Source organism: Pygoscelis adeliae, unplaced genomic scaffold (genome assembly GCF_000699105.1).
Source record: "Pygoscelis adeliae isolate BGI_AS28 unplaced genomic scaffold, ASM69910v1 Scaffold377, whole genome shotgun sequence".
Lineage (NCBI taxonomy): Eukaryota > Metazoa > Chordata > Aves > Sphenisciformes > Spheniscidae > Pygoscelis > Pygoscelis adeliae.
Genome location: NW_008825210.1, coordinates 821,586 through 836,450, shown reverse-complemented (window position 1 = coordinate 836,450; position 14,865 = coordinate 821,586). Strand labels below are relative to the sequence as shown.

At 37.7% G+C, this 14,865-nt stretch overlaps 1 protein-coding gene across 1 annotated transcript in view; it reads right to left on the bottom strand.

Moving 5' to 3' along the window:
* The window catches only part of SHQ1 (SHQ1, H/ACA ribonucleoprotein assembly factor), a 59,274-nt gene extending 45,248 nt beyond the window's left edge, over positions 1 to 14,026 (bottom strand). Inside the window, exons 1-6 of the mRNA XM_009329010.1 lie at positions 13,860 to 14,026; positions 12,756 to 12,820; positions 11,747 to 11,869; positions 10,802 to 10,950; positions 9,063 to 9,175; positions 6,905 to 7,032 (exon numbers count right to left, since the gene is read on the bottom strand). Of these exons, the coding sequence (XP_009327285.1) occupies positions 6,905 to 7,032; positions 9,063 to 9,175; positions 10,802 to 10,950; positions 11,747 to 11,869; positions 12,756 to 12,820; positions 13,860 to 14,002 (721 nt within the window). The 5' untranslated portion in view covers positions 14,003 to 14,026. The remainder of the gene's footprint in view (positions 1 to 6,904; positions 7,033 to 9,062; positions 9,176 to 10,801; positions 10,951 to 11,746; positions 11,870 to 12,755; positions 12,821 to 13,859) is intronic.
* Positions 14,027 to 14,865: the final 839 nt, after the last annotated feature.

The following is a 14,865-nucleotide window of genomic DNA, read 5'->3' as shown; positions in this document are numbered from 1 at the left end:
AATTTGTGAGTTTTCCTTAAGTTTAAGATGTTTTGTATGTCTGTCAGTGCCAAAATCATGCTGCTTCTAGCCACAGTACAACTGTGTATTAATATATGCATGTCTAAAGGAATCAAATTAATCTCACATATAAAGTTAATGTTAGATGATACCACAGAGATGACCCTTACTTTTTAATCATCTCCTTTATTTATTTTAAACTAGCCCTTCCTCATGTTAACATATTTCAAACTGCCCTTCAGCACCCAACTGTCAACAAAGTACAGTTTAATCTCTAAAGGGGAGAATGAGGTCTGACAGCTAGAGGGTGTTTTGTTATGGTCTTACTGATATTTTACACTGCCCATCACATCACTTAAATCAAACCAGTGTAAGATCTGTATCTCAAGACTAGTATGACACTTACGGTTCTAAATGTGTTAGGGGTACTTAGATAAAACATGCTATCTAGACAGATAGCTGACTCAGTGGTCAGACTCAGAAAATTACGGAAAAGTGTAGGTCAGGAAGGACCTCTGATAATCAGCTGGTCTAGTATTCTGGTGAAAGCAGAGCCTTGGCTTATGGTCCTGTCAAGCCAAGTCTTGAATTCCACAGCTATCTCAAAGGAAAATAACTGAGCAGAACTGATCCCCCCCCCCCTTTTTTTTTTCCACATTAACTAAAATACTATGCTACAATATTAAGGTTTTTAAATATGTACTTCTATCCCTGTAAGTTAAGGAATCAGCAACACCAGATAAAGGAGATTAGTCAGCAGAGAGCAGATTAGTCAGGAATAAAGTTAGCTATTGATTTTAATCAGTAGCAAACAAGTCTCTCTTCTTTTCAAGCTCTTCCTAAAGACATTAAAAGAGGAAAGGCAGCACTACTCTGACTAGAAGGATGCTGTTCTGGTTTCGGCAGGGATAGAGTTAATTTCCTTCCTAGTAGCTGGTACAGTGCTGTGGTTTGGATTTAGGATGAGAACAATTTGCTGAGCAGTGCTTACACTAGTCAAGGACGTTTCAGCTCCCCGTGCTCTACCGACTGAGAAGGCTGGAGGTGCACAAGAAGCTGGGAGGGGGCACAGCCAGGACAGCTGACCCCAACTGGCCAAAGGGACATTCCACACCATGGGACGTCATGCTCAGTACATAAACTGGGGAAAGCTGGCTGGGGGGGCCACTGCTTGGGCATCGGTCGGCGGGTGGTGAGCAATTGCACTGTGCATCACTTGCTTTGTATATTATTATTATTGCTATTATTATTTCAATTATTAAACTTTTTTTCTCTCAACCCACAAGTTTTTCTCACTTCTACTCTTCCAATTCTCTCCCCCACCGGGGGAGAGTGAGTGAGCAGCTGTGTGGTGCTCAGTTGCCAACTGAGGTTAAACCACAACAGACGCCCAAAGGCTTTGCTCAGGATCAGCATTTCCCCCAGTGCTGGGTATTGCCTTAAAAATACTTAACAATAATACTGTAAACTTAAACACGTAACTGAACTAATGAAGCTGATTTTCTATTGATTTGTCTCTTGTGCTTGAATTTGTTGCTATCTGATAAGGTATGAAAGGTTACCGAAACTTTCCACATGTGCTGACATGCTGATATCATCTCTTTCCTGTATGGACTCTATAACTTCTAAAAAGATGGCACTGAAGATTCAATAAAAGCACTCGTTCCCTTGTACACAGGGCCATTTTCACAGAACTTGTAGGAAGCAGCCATCCCCGAGACCCCCTAAAGCTCTGTCAAGGAGACTGTGATCAGGCGAGCCTCAGTTCTTCAGGAAGTGAAGTCCTAAAAACACAAAGCTGTCTTCCTCTGCACACCTATATTCACTCTAAACTACAATCAGTCAAGTCTGGTTTGTTCATCCCTCCCCTTTCTTTACAGTTCTTCCATTCAAATTTTAGCTCCTTCACAAATCTCTCTTCTTTCGTGTCAAGCTTCCACCCTTCTCTGATTCTCAAATCAACATTTACAGCACATTTCCTCCATATCACTTCTGACCACCTTCCTCCAGGCATTCTCCATACAGTCACTGGACTTGGACAGTCTTTCCTGGATCTCGCAATTTCCTTTATACTATTTTTTTGTCATTATTCTTTAACAATTCTGCAGTTCCTATAAACCGTATCAACAAAACCATACATCGTTCTTTCTTCCATGTCTTACTGTTCTTGCCTTTTAAAATCTGAGATACTTTGCGATAGAGACCTATCATTTATATGTTAAGAATTTTGCATGAATAAACAGCAATCTTTCCTCACATGAAAAATACTTGCTCTGCAGCAGAACAGTGCCAGGAAGGTACACATGCTGCAAAGGCCCAGAAGACTGAGTAAAACAGGTAGACAGAACAATTGCAGGAATCTTATAAAAAAGGAAAGTAAGTGATTCATCTTAACCTTATGAATCTACCAGTAATGGTATATACTTGAGCAGAGCCCGACTGAAAGGTGGATCTTTAAAAAGAAATTACTTCTCATTCTATGAGGAGATCAGAGAGGATGGTCACTGGTGAGCACGATAGGTTACCGTAAACAAAATAAATTATCCCTGGAGCATAAAAATGTTAAATTAAATACATATGTCAGCCTGAGTCCTTGAAGATTATTATGTTGCCTAAAAAGGAGTTTTTACAGTTGTGTAATTTGAAGTAGAATAAAAACGAACTTTTAACTAAGTTGAATGTGACTGTTACAAAATACAAAACCTTCCATCTGGAATCTGTAGAAGCAAGACTAATGTAAACTTCAGCAGCAGCAGAAAGCAAGCTTTCCAAAAGGTTTATTCCCTCATGGGAAAGGCTGTGTAATTAGTTAGGCTTTATTGAGTATTACTTGACTTGCATTAGACATCGTAAGCGTGAACAAAATCTGGGCCTTTCAGCTTTAGAAAATATCCACTCCAAAAAATGATATTTTGCTACAAACATGATGGTGAAACCTGCTCTCTAGTATTTCTTCTGGTTCCTCAGCCATACTGCAAAGGCAATCATCTTACCTGCCTGGTGGCTAACAAGCCTAGAGGGGAAAAAAACAAACAAAAAAACTACAAACGGCAAGAAAAGACAACGACAGTAAAATGTAAAAAAGGACAAAAGAAAGAAGAGACACTTAGGACAATAAAAGGAGAAATTAAAGCAAGACAAAATACACACACCATGCACGCAAGCTGGAGAAAAAGTAAAAAGGTTAAATAAAAATAGATTCAAGGTAAGGACAGAAGAGAGCTGAAGACTTTAAATGCTAATGAGAAGAGCTGATCCGAAAAGAAAAAAATCTGGTAATGAGACAATAAAAAAAACTGATGATGTAAAAACAAAAGAGAGAATTAACCAGGGATGAAAGTAAGAGCAGTAATCAACCAAACAAAATCTTCAGTTAATTGTAATGCCATGCAAAGAAAAAAAGAAAAAAGCTACCTGTATTTCTAATTACTCCTTGTAGCCGAAGACATTATATAAAGACAAAAGTAATCAAGTTTTTGGTTCCAAGAAACCAATGAAGATAAAAAACAAAAGGACATCAATATAAATCAGCAAAAGGAAGAAAAAAAAAAATTGTCTTGGTTCAGTGTTTCTGAATAGGAAAATATACTTTTAAAGAACCTGCTAATTTTTATGTCACTTTCCCACACTAAACTCACTTTTCCGTGTAGTAACTTGAGGAGTCAGTTTCCAATGACATTCCTGATTCCACAGACACTCTGTAGGTGGGAACTGTCCTAACGGCAGCAGTAACAGAGCACAAAATACAGGGACTCTATAGGTACCAGGTGTCAAATTCTAGTGCCAATACCCCAATATTGTGGTAGCCTGTACTGCAATCTGCTGTCAGTTTTAACATTACCACTCTTATCTTCTTAACAAACAGTCATTTACCTTCAATAAACAGCCCTCTAAAAAGACACACCATTTCATGTTCGAGGGTAGCGCACTTCCGCAGTACAAGACGCTGCACATCTGACAGCATGCGATTTCCATCCCATCTCTCGGTTTCCATGTTCTTGTCTAACAGCTTTGGACAGCACATGTTTAGTCAAGAACACGACCTTCCTTCACACAGGGCAGACAAATGTTTCTGCAAGCTGGCCGTAGCAGTACACCTACCATGAGTTGTACACGTTTTAAACACCCCAATATTGAAGTCTCTTTACAAGCTGTATGCTTGGAAGTCCTCATCATGGAAGATTATGGAAATAATCTAAATACTTTAGATGCTTTCCTTAACACAAGATATGAATTTGGAACTCAGGAAGAGTACAAAATCTGGATACTCTTTATTTTATGCCTCTTTTCCATAAGCAATAAAAAAAACTGCATGAAGGTTTCAGTCCCTCCTCCTTTATGCCCTTAAACAGGTTCAATAGTAAACTGGGGACATTTGCATCCGATTTTTATAATAAAAAAGGTTTGACTTCACACCTACCTACAGGGGGATACATGCATACACAGGCTCAAAGAATCACCACACATCACTTCATGAAACCCCTTGAAAGATACTGCAATACGTATAACGTTTGTGCCCCTAGAGCTCCTGTGCTTGAGTACCCTTTGGCTTTTTGTAGCTAAGCACTAGTCTTCAAAGGCTTCTTACTACAAGCACACTCTAATACCAACGACAGCCTCCTTATCCTTCTAGCTGTAGAGCACACCTTGGCTTAACGTAGTCAGACTTCTCCCCAGTTCTAGTGGAAATAACATAAAATTTCTCAAGCAGTAAAGAAGGTCCTTCACTTAGCACAGTCCTTGTTTCTTTTATGTGCCTTTTCTGTGTCACTTCCACTTACTAAGCATGCTTACTGGAATACATATTAACGCAGATACGGAGTCGAATTGCACTCAGCTTGTAAGAATTTCTGAATCTGTAACTCAGATTAGCCGGACCATCCCTCTGGGTAAAGCATGAAAACAACATAAAACCACAGGGAACTCATCCTATTGATGATCAGATTCCAGGTCCAACAGCCTGGACCCACCTCCTGCCCTTCTGTATTTCCATTCATAAGAGACCTTCAAGTGGAACCTGTACTCCCTCTCATGGTGATTTCTTTCACCACAACTCACTCTGGTTTAGGAACCTCCAATGGTTTCAGGTCCTCATTCAGCCGCTTGCCATCCCCAGCCACTTGCTGCCATTCAAAGAGCAGTAACAATGTTATCAAAACTGAGGTCTTTCTAAGGGAAAGGGTGGGCTGTTGTCATTAACATAACCCAAACATGGTCTCTTATGTTACTTAAGTTTCCTCAAGATCCACAAAACTACATGAGCCTCTTCACTCAGCCATACAAAGGTCAGACTAAATTTTTTTAATCATCCTTATTAAATGTGTACCTGTTATAACAAATGGTTTAGAGAAAAGATGACCCTTTATGTAGCCCCGTTTTCTGTGTAACTTTCATTAGCAGGCTTGCCAGGCTTTTGAGTAGTTTGTTGTTGTTGCTCCTAAAAACCCAGCAACATATGTATGTTTTTTTCTTCAGAATCTCAATTTGGAGTAAAAACATTCTTTATCAATAAAATCATCCAGCAGCTCTTCATTTTCATTATATTCCTTAACACAGGAAAACATTAGCAGTGTTTCATTTACTAAGGAGTGAATGGATAAAAACAAACAAAAGAACCCCTCATTATTCTATTTTCAAGCCTCTTGTACCTTTGTCCAATGCTTTTTAAATCAAATGCTTATGGTGGATATAATTAACAATTTCTAGCTTCAGAGGCTGAAAAGAGACCAGTAATGAAGATCAGATTACATTCACAGTAAAAAACACAACATTTACCCAAATTCTATTGTTGTTCTCCTGTAGAAAACGTGAAAGTGCAGGTATTATTAGTGCACTAATATTTGTTAGGAACCTCTGGTGAAGGGATTATCATTATCTACCTTAGCAATATCGGATTTTCATACTACATAGGAAATGAACAAAGGACAATAAAAGAATATGCGTAATAGTAACTTGCAATGCTCTCTGCAATCACTGTGTACAGAAAGGTAATTTCAGTTATCTGTTAACAGTACTGTTACAAGGTCATCCACTAAACCTGGAACCATCCCTTTTAGTTTCTAAATGGACACAAAAATTTTCCTTTGAAAAAAGTCTCCGAGACCCATAAAAATAGCAGAATAATAAATGCCATGAACTTCTGTTGTACTGTGTAAGTAAAATAAAACATCCTACAGAAGACGTGTTCATCAGACATAAGGGCCGATATTAGTACAATCTTCCACAGCTGATTCTTGGAAAACTTGCTGTGAAGTGTCTGCACCATATTTGGAAGTGGGCACAAAAAACAGTTTTGACTATTTTTTCCATTGAAAATACAACTAGGAAAGGGAGAACAATTACTTGAAAAATCTGAAAAAAGGAGGAGATAAGCACCAGCAACAAAGGACCCACTTTCTAGCTATCACAATCACTACAGAAAGATAGGTTTGATTTGGTTTCAGATGCAATGACTTACTGACACTGGCATGTCCTTTGAAATCTTAAAGATTACAGCATACCCTTAAAAGGGAACTTTTTCTTCATAGATACCTGAAATTCTAGAATGCCCTTTATGAACAATTAACTCCAAAATTTGTTACGCAGACAAAAAAGAGATCACACACTACCCTACGTAACTAACAGGTAAATGCTTAAGATGAAATAACCACTTTATAATACACTGTCAACTGCTCCACACACAACTGTCTCAAAGATTTCAGTATATAACTGCCCCTCAGAGCAAAAAATTTTTCTTTGAGGACAGGAGAAGTAACAGAATACTCCTCTAAGAAGAACAGTTAGGACTGAAAATTGTAGGGTAAAACCATACTTCTTCCTTTAAGAACAATAACCTTGAACATAACATGGCATCACAGCAATTATCATTCAAGCAACAGGTGCGTGTATATACATATGTTCTCACCAAATGTATGAGTGTCATGTTCCTGAAGACTTTCTCCCTGCAAGGCTGTCATTTTTTTATGAGCATCAACCCACCACGGTTTGTACTTTAAGACATGCTGAATAGCTTCATCTTCAAAAAAATCAGCTCTAAGGAAAAAAAAAAGCAAAAAAAAAGTCATACTCTATTTATTTCAGTTTATAGTGTATGTGGGTATGTTTTAATGCATACATAGAATACACCTGACTTGGCTCCAGGCTATTTTCCATACATTAGAAACACAACAAACCTGACCAGTATCTGTTCTTTTACTTAAAACCAGAAAATAATCATTATTAAAAGCATAAGCAATATTCTCTCATCTTACAGTACCCCTTCCTTACTTCCTCCACCTTTCCTGAGCCACACAGAAGCCTAGGAAATTGATGAGCTTGCAGCATGACATGAAGGTGAATAAACCTGGTGTGTTCTGGATGAATCTAAAGGCAAACATTCCAAAGAGAAGACTTCTCAGAGAATGTCACTGGCAGCAAACTTGATTTTACTGGGAAGCTCTCCCACCTCAAAGCTGCGTATACTTCGGGGAGGAAGGGTATGCAGCTGAAGGGCAAAGATAAAGTAGGGATAGGGACTGACTTTTAGGTAAACAAAGGCATGTTGTAAGCAAAGTAGAAAAAGAGGAGTTGTACATGAATTCTGGAAGAGAGATTACCTCCATCTCAGCATAAAGCCACTGTAGTAAAAATCTCAATATAGTAATTCTGGGAGGATTTATACTAAAGGATTCAAGTTCTAAGCCTCCTCTTATCATTTTAGCTTTTTCTTCAAGCTAAACAATAGTATAAATACTGAGAACTGAAAAAAATGCAGGAAATTTCTTAATACCTTCTTAATCATCATACAAAACCTGCCCAGTCTACTGAACACAGAATGTAATTTGCTTTACTCTCACACTGACAGATTTTTTGATGCCTTCCTTCAGTGTCTTTTTATAAAGTAACTTAAAGATATCATCCAGTGTACATTTTCCTCAAAGGCAACAGAACGCTTCTGTTTGCCACTGTTTCTCCCAGAGCTGTCCTTCTCATCAGGGTACACAGGAAAACAATTTTTGTTGAAGAAAGGTTGGCATCATCTGTTCTGAAGCATCCAAAACACAACCATTAAACTAAACCGTTGTAGCTCATCTACCAGGCTAGAACACAGGGTCCAAGATGAAAACTTACAATTACTGTAATTTGCATCACATTATAGGTTAGGAACTACTTCAGTTCTAGTGAAACGTACTTCCAAGTGATGTTTCAAGAAAGCTTTTCTAATGTCTATGTGCTACAGAAAGACATGCAGCTGCCTCTGAAACACCTGACTGGGGAAAAATTCCAAGTTTGCAACGATACCTTCTGAAACAACTCAAAATGGGTTAAGCCTACCTCTCCCCGACAAAACACATCACAAGTACTAATTCTCCCTACTGGGGACTACACTCTTCTCTCACCAAATCAATCTTGCAGGAATCGTGGTATTAATAGATCTCGTGGCTTCAATTTAGTTTACTTATCTGGAAGTTTCTGAACCTAACTTGACCTGAAATACTCCAACTTGAAAGGCACAAAGAATCATTTCCACCTTCATTACATGGGATGAAGCACAAAGAAACACAAAGTCTTGGTTTGGAACTTTTCCTCATTCTGCTGTAAAAAAGGTTTCATGTGATGAAGACAGAAAAAAAAGTGGCCTAGACAAAATCTTCGTAACTTCAGTACTCAAATTTACTTCCTCATAGACCGGGATGGTTCAGTAATCCTTGTTTCACAAGGGGAAAACAAAGTTCTGACATCTACAACCCAAAATGCTGGCAGAGATTGGCTACTCAGCTTCTCAAGAGGTGAACTATGAAACAACGTTCTGTAACAGCTCACAACAGCCCCTGCTTGAATATAGACGTAAGCAGTCATTAAACAGTAGAGTAACCACAAAACAGAAAAGCAAGGTCTTTTGTCAGTGTCACACTTAAAAATACCCCCTAAGGCCTGCTGTGACAAGACAAAGAAACAAACAAATAAAAAGTATTTATTACTTCCAAAAGTGATCTTAAAACCAATCATTTATGAAAAGAAAAAGTTAACATGTTTCAACTGAGGTACTTTTACTTGACCAGGTGAAGTAAATCAATACTCACAGGTAATGATCAGGCTCAAACTTGGCAGTCTCAGCTGCCAAGCGTTTCCTCCTACGTTCATCTACAGGAGTTTGGTCTGGATCCTTAATGTCAATAACATCACTGAGTTCATCCTGCAAATGGAACAAAAATTATATGACCAAGCCGCAGGTACGATACACAAGATTTATTTAGTAAGAGTTTAGGAAGGATGCTCATCAGCATTGCACTGAAATCCCCAGATGCTCCCAACCTCTCTTTCAAATCTTCCAAATTCAGGCTCCATTGTACAAAAAAAACATCAAAATTCCAAGGAAACTCAATTATTTGAAGCTCCTTAGAATTCATAATACTATGAAGTCTATTCAGGCCATTTTATCATAAGGCAGACAGGTTATTTTGCATTACGATAAAATTTGCAATGTTTAACAAAAGCACACAACCACAACAAAGACAAGATAAAAACCATAGATACTGTTCTTGTGACTTTTGAGATTACTCTCACACTCTGAAGTGGCCATACATTAATTAATGGGCAACTGCAGTGCCCTTTTAAGCATCATTAAGTAGTAGTACATTAATGCTAATGGGAAATGTACTTCTTTGTGAATTTCATGGTAATAAACCAGTGTATATATCCTAACAGAACGTAAATACTTTCTCCATAAATAGCAATCCTTCTGCTCCAAACCCTGAAAATACTACAATTCATGCAATAATGAGTTAGAGTTACATAATTAAGTTGCTTTAAACAGCTACAACTTAAATTGCTTAGAGTAAGAACACTACAAAAAATTATCATCTACTATTTTAATAAAAGCTCTGTATACTATGAATATTGTTATATCACCTAGCATGCTACAGGTTGTAGATTAGCTTCAGTCTATTCATGAATTAAAGAAATTGTCGAATGCACAAGAGCAAAGTAACTGCATTTTAAAGCTCCTATCCTACCAATCAATCCACAGAAGCAAATTTCAGTGCATCAGCATAACCCTAGTAAATCCCACAGACACCAGGTGGGCAGTCACCTTGAAGAGTACACACTTCAAAAGTTATTGTCTTGTGAGAAAACCAAGTCTAAAATAAAAATTACAAAGAAAAAAATTACCATGAATTTCACAATGAAAAAAAATTTAATGCAACAACCATAACAGGACCTATAAATTAGCCAGCTTTATTTTGTATTCAAGAGTTGTTTTGAGTAATTTCTTTTTAATTTAAAAATAAATTAAAATTCATGGCATCTGAAATATACTGTACATTGATGTTAAATATGTTTGAAGTCAGAATGGAAGACAATACCAAATATAAAGCAAAAGTGTTAACAGCCTGTAGGCTGTTTGCAGCCTGCCAGAACTATTCACCTGGCACATGACCTACTTCATACAGTCCTTTTTCTCTGTGCCTTCACAGGCTAGCTGAACCGTGCTGGTGACAGCAGCCCACTTCCAGAGGCCATTTTTACCAAGGACCCCACTGAGCCCTTTCCTCTAATGCTGAAATTATTGCAGAAACAGACCAGCCTGTTGACACTGCTACACAATTAACTCAGTCTCAACCACCCCCTACTTCTGCAGGAACAAGGATCTGTCTGTACTACCACATGCAAAAGCAGAATATTCTCAGTCACAGAATGGGATACTGGAGAAGAACAGTTACCTAACGATCCCCTCCTGACTACAGAATGAGCCAGGAAGCCTACCCACAAGAAAGTTACCCAGAACTTTTATGATAGGAAAAGACAAAAATGCATCTACCTGCAGCCGCTGGAACACCCCTGACCGCAAATTCCCAAATCCATAACGGTACTGTAGCGGTAGAGTGCTTTCTGCACTTTCTTTGTAAGGGGTCTGCTCTATTTCCCAGTCAAATTCTTCTTCCTCCTCAGACAACTCAGCGGAAGCAGCTGTATAGATTGCACAGTCAGAGAAAGAAAATTATTACATAGAAAATATATATGATTTAACAGAAAGGCAAACACTGATAACACAACAAGCCTTTCTAACTTTACTACATCTCTTAAGAAATCTTATACAACACTGGGTCATACAGGCAGATGCTTACATCAATAATCCGTAGGTCCTGTTCCATATTCTCCAACTTTCAAAAATGAAGACCAGGAACACTGAAGTTTTTAAGTATACTCCCTCAAAGACTGAAATAATTGTTCCACTGATTTCAACAAGATCAGAATTTGATGCTAAGAGAACCCTGACAGGAGCAAAGTGACGTTATCAATAATTTAGGATAGGTATTAAAAAATTAAACACAGGTAGTCAAACATTCTTGTCTGTTAAATACTGATGTTAAGCAAGTCATCTACTAGAACCTGTGGTTTTAATTAGCTTCTATTATTTGAGCTAAAAGTCCAGTTGTGCTAGCTTGTGGGAAGCAGAATACTCAAATGTGTCTGTATTATACAGCCACTAGAGGGGTACAAAGATCTACAGAGGATTAGCATTTGTTAAGCACATTTTGGAAAAATGTAAACATAACTAAGCCTATAAAGATGACATGTATAACACCGACAACACATTTATTTCTATACTGGTCCATACTTCCAGATTCATTTACACCCTTTTCATACCTTGGACTAGACAATAATAGAAATACTGTATTTTTCTACATATATCACTACGTAGATCTATAACTATTTCATTATGTACAGGTATCACTAGTATAAACAAGATTTTTTTTGATACCTATCTCTTCTACTAAAGGTTTTGCTGATCTTGATTTCTTTGGTGCTAAAAGAGATGTCAGCATGTCCAGTCCCTCAAAATATTGGCCAGGAATCTCCTTCGGTAACCGAATTGTAAAAGTTCCTTAAAGGGAAGTCAGAATATAGTTACTGCATTAAAATACCCAAGACAAACAACAATGTGCGTTTTTCCTCCAATGAAAAAGACTCACAGAAACTGGGACACACGCAGGTAGCATTTTATTATGCATCAATCTCTGTGCATGTTTTTAACCTTATTTCACAAGTTTCACAAAAATCAAAGATTTTAATGACAAAGCATGAAAGAGATTTTTAACCAGTTGTGGTCTCTTGACTCACATTGTATAAACACAAACCAACAGAATACAAGCTTTATTTTATTTTTAATCCTTCCACCAATCAAGCAATCAACAGAAGATCATAGGAAACTACATTCAACAATGTTTATTGTTTTAAGCCAAGCACGTAATAAAGGCTTTGCAAGCAGCAAATTATAGGTTTTATTGCTGAGTTTTTTTAAACGAATACATTAATTCCAGAAGGTACATATTTTATTCCAGAAATACATTCCACCTCAAGGTGTGGAGAAAGGCTAATGTCTTCTCTCTTAAGATGTAGCCAAGAGACCGCCTCAGGATTCTCTCATTTCTACTCAGCACTACCTGACTTCTTTGCAGATTTACTAGACTAATGATCTTGGTACAGTAACATGTCTAGCCCCCACAGAGCTTGAAGAGAACTTGTACATAACTTTTCCATTATTAGGGCAGTTCTGAACACGTATTTTGTGCTTAAGGATGGCCTAAGTACGCACAATAAATCCGGAGCGAGATTTTTTTATACTACATAACATAGGAGAAACTTTACATTTATTTACAGTATCATATACTGCACTGAAGTTCTATGCAATTCCAGTGCAGCAAAGTATAAATTATTGGAGAGTTAGTAGCATTTTTACTGACACATATACCAATAACATTAACTAATACCTTTGTCTGTATTATAAGATGCTTTTTCTCTACCATCTTCTACAATTCTTCCAGGAAGCGTCAATCTGTGGGCAAAAAATGAGATGCCTCATTGAATGCCTGATTAATTCTGCAACTTCACGTCTCAGCCTATAAAAATGTAAGGCACATTCCAAAAGCAGCACAAAGGACTTAACGACATGACTCCTTTTGATAGTAATGGAAGTCATGCAGTTAAATCCCCATGTACTTCAAAATCTTTTTCCCTAACTCTTGGCACAAGAGGTCAGCATCTGAGATAGAGACAATTTGTGACTCCTGGTTTCCCAGCTTGGACGAGGTCACAGCCACCACAGCGATGACGCCCTTGGCGCTATGTGCAACACTTGGAAGCATCTGCAATTTAAAAACTGTAAGCTAACCCACAGTGACAGGATATGAGAAGTCATCCAGAGTTCTTGTACTGCTTATTCAAAATAACCAATTCACTGCATTCTACCAGTCCACTAAAATCCCTTGTGGTCTGCTAATGTATATAGGGGAAGCATGTCCAAGAATACAGGAAACAGAAAATAAGAAAGATTAATAACTCGTCAGCTCTTACATGCCAAAGATTCTCTTAACGCTTTCATACTGAGATTGCCTCTTGTTCCTTTTCTGTAACGTAGTGGGGAATTTGCTATCTAGATTTCCACAGCCTGGAACCTCACTTCCTATTGCCTCCACTCGCATGACTTTTCTCCCCTTACGTTATCACGAGGGCATCAAAATCCATTCTTCACCAAATATACTGTATCTGGCTCTCAACAGGGAAGAGACACTCTTATTCTACACAACTTGCATACATCCAGAGAATTGTTTTGCCATTTTACAATTAAACATCTATTGTAAAGTAAATTTAGAAAAGTATTTCTTTAAACTCCCTTTAACATGATTTAATGCCTAGAAACAAAGAGGCCAGATCCATAAAAAACAATTCTTTGCACAAAATAGGCTGTCTGCAGTCTACAGTGTAAGAGCTGCAGATGAGGAATGTTCTGAAGGGGCCAAAATGAAGTTCATTCTCTAGTGACTTTTATTTATTTTATGAAGTTCAATTTTTTTTTAAATCCTTCCACTACTTGCCTGAGAAAGTATGGCTTAGCATAAAATTTAAAATCTTCCCCTTCAAAATACACGTCAAACTCTGAAGCTCTGGCATAAGGTACTTTGATTATTATTGTAAGAAAATCCGGATCCTGGGTCAGCTCAAAAGCTGGAGTTATCATGATGAATCCAGCAGGAAAAGCAACCACTGGCTGTGTGGCCCTATCAAAACAGGAAAAGAAGAAAATATTATTGTAGTTTCCAATTTGTGAGAGCAAATAGTATCTCTTCAAAGTTCTATAAGAAGAACATTCTTACAAAATTATCCTCCACATGCTCAAGAAGAAAACACGCACAACAGCAGCAACAAAACAAAAAAAAGTGTCATCAAGAATTTGAAGGTACCACCTCTCTGCATCTTAATGAAACAATTGAACATAAATGAATGCAAACAGAAGCACAGGAAAGCACCTATTATATTCCGCATAAAAAACACACTAAATTCGGTCCTAGAACTTGGCAGCTTTTTGTAATTGTTGTTTATAATTTCACACATAGCAGATGTTAGATCTCTACAGTTCATTAGTGAACTGATCACAAATCACTATTAGAAAATATTGAAAAACAGTAATACTTTCAAAAAATCAGAGCTGTATTTTATAATTCATACACATATTAGCCAGAATACAAGCAACAGATTCAGAACAGCCCAAACATGACCTGAGCATACACACTGAGCAGTAGCTCTTCATGTCAAATTTAATGCATAAGCCACTGGGACAGTACGTGCAAGTCGAAGATGCTCCTTTGCAGGGGGATCATGACACAAGAGCTGTCTGAACAGTTTAAACACGAGCGGTTGACACACTCAGGATGTCCAACGCATCAGGCTTACTATTCTGATCGGTTTGCAGGGTTTTCACAAATCTTGAAGAAGCATCCTAAAAACCTCACATTCCTTCTGAAGATTCAGTCAAAGAAAACATAAATAATACAGTAGTTGTAATTGAATTAAATTATCTAGAGGATATCTGGGATCTTCCTC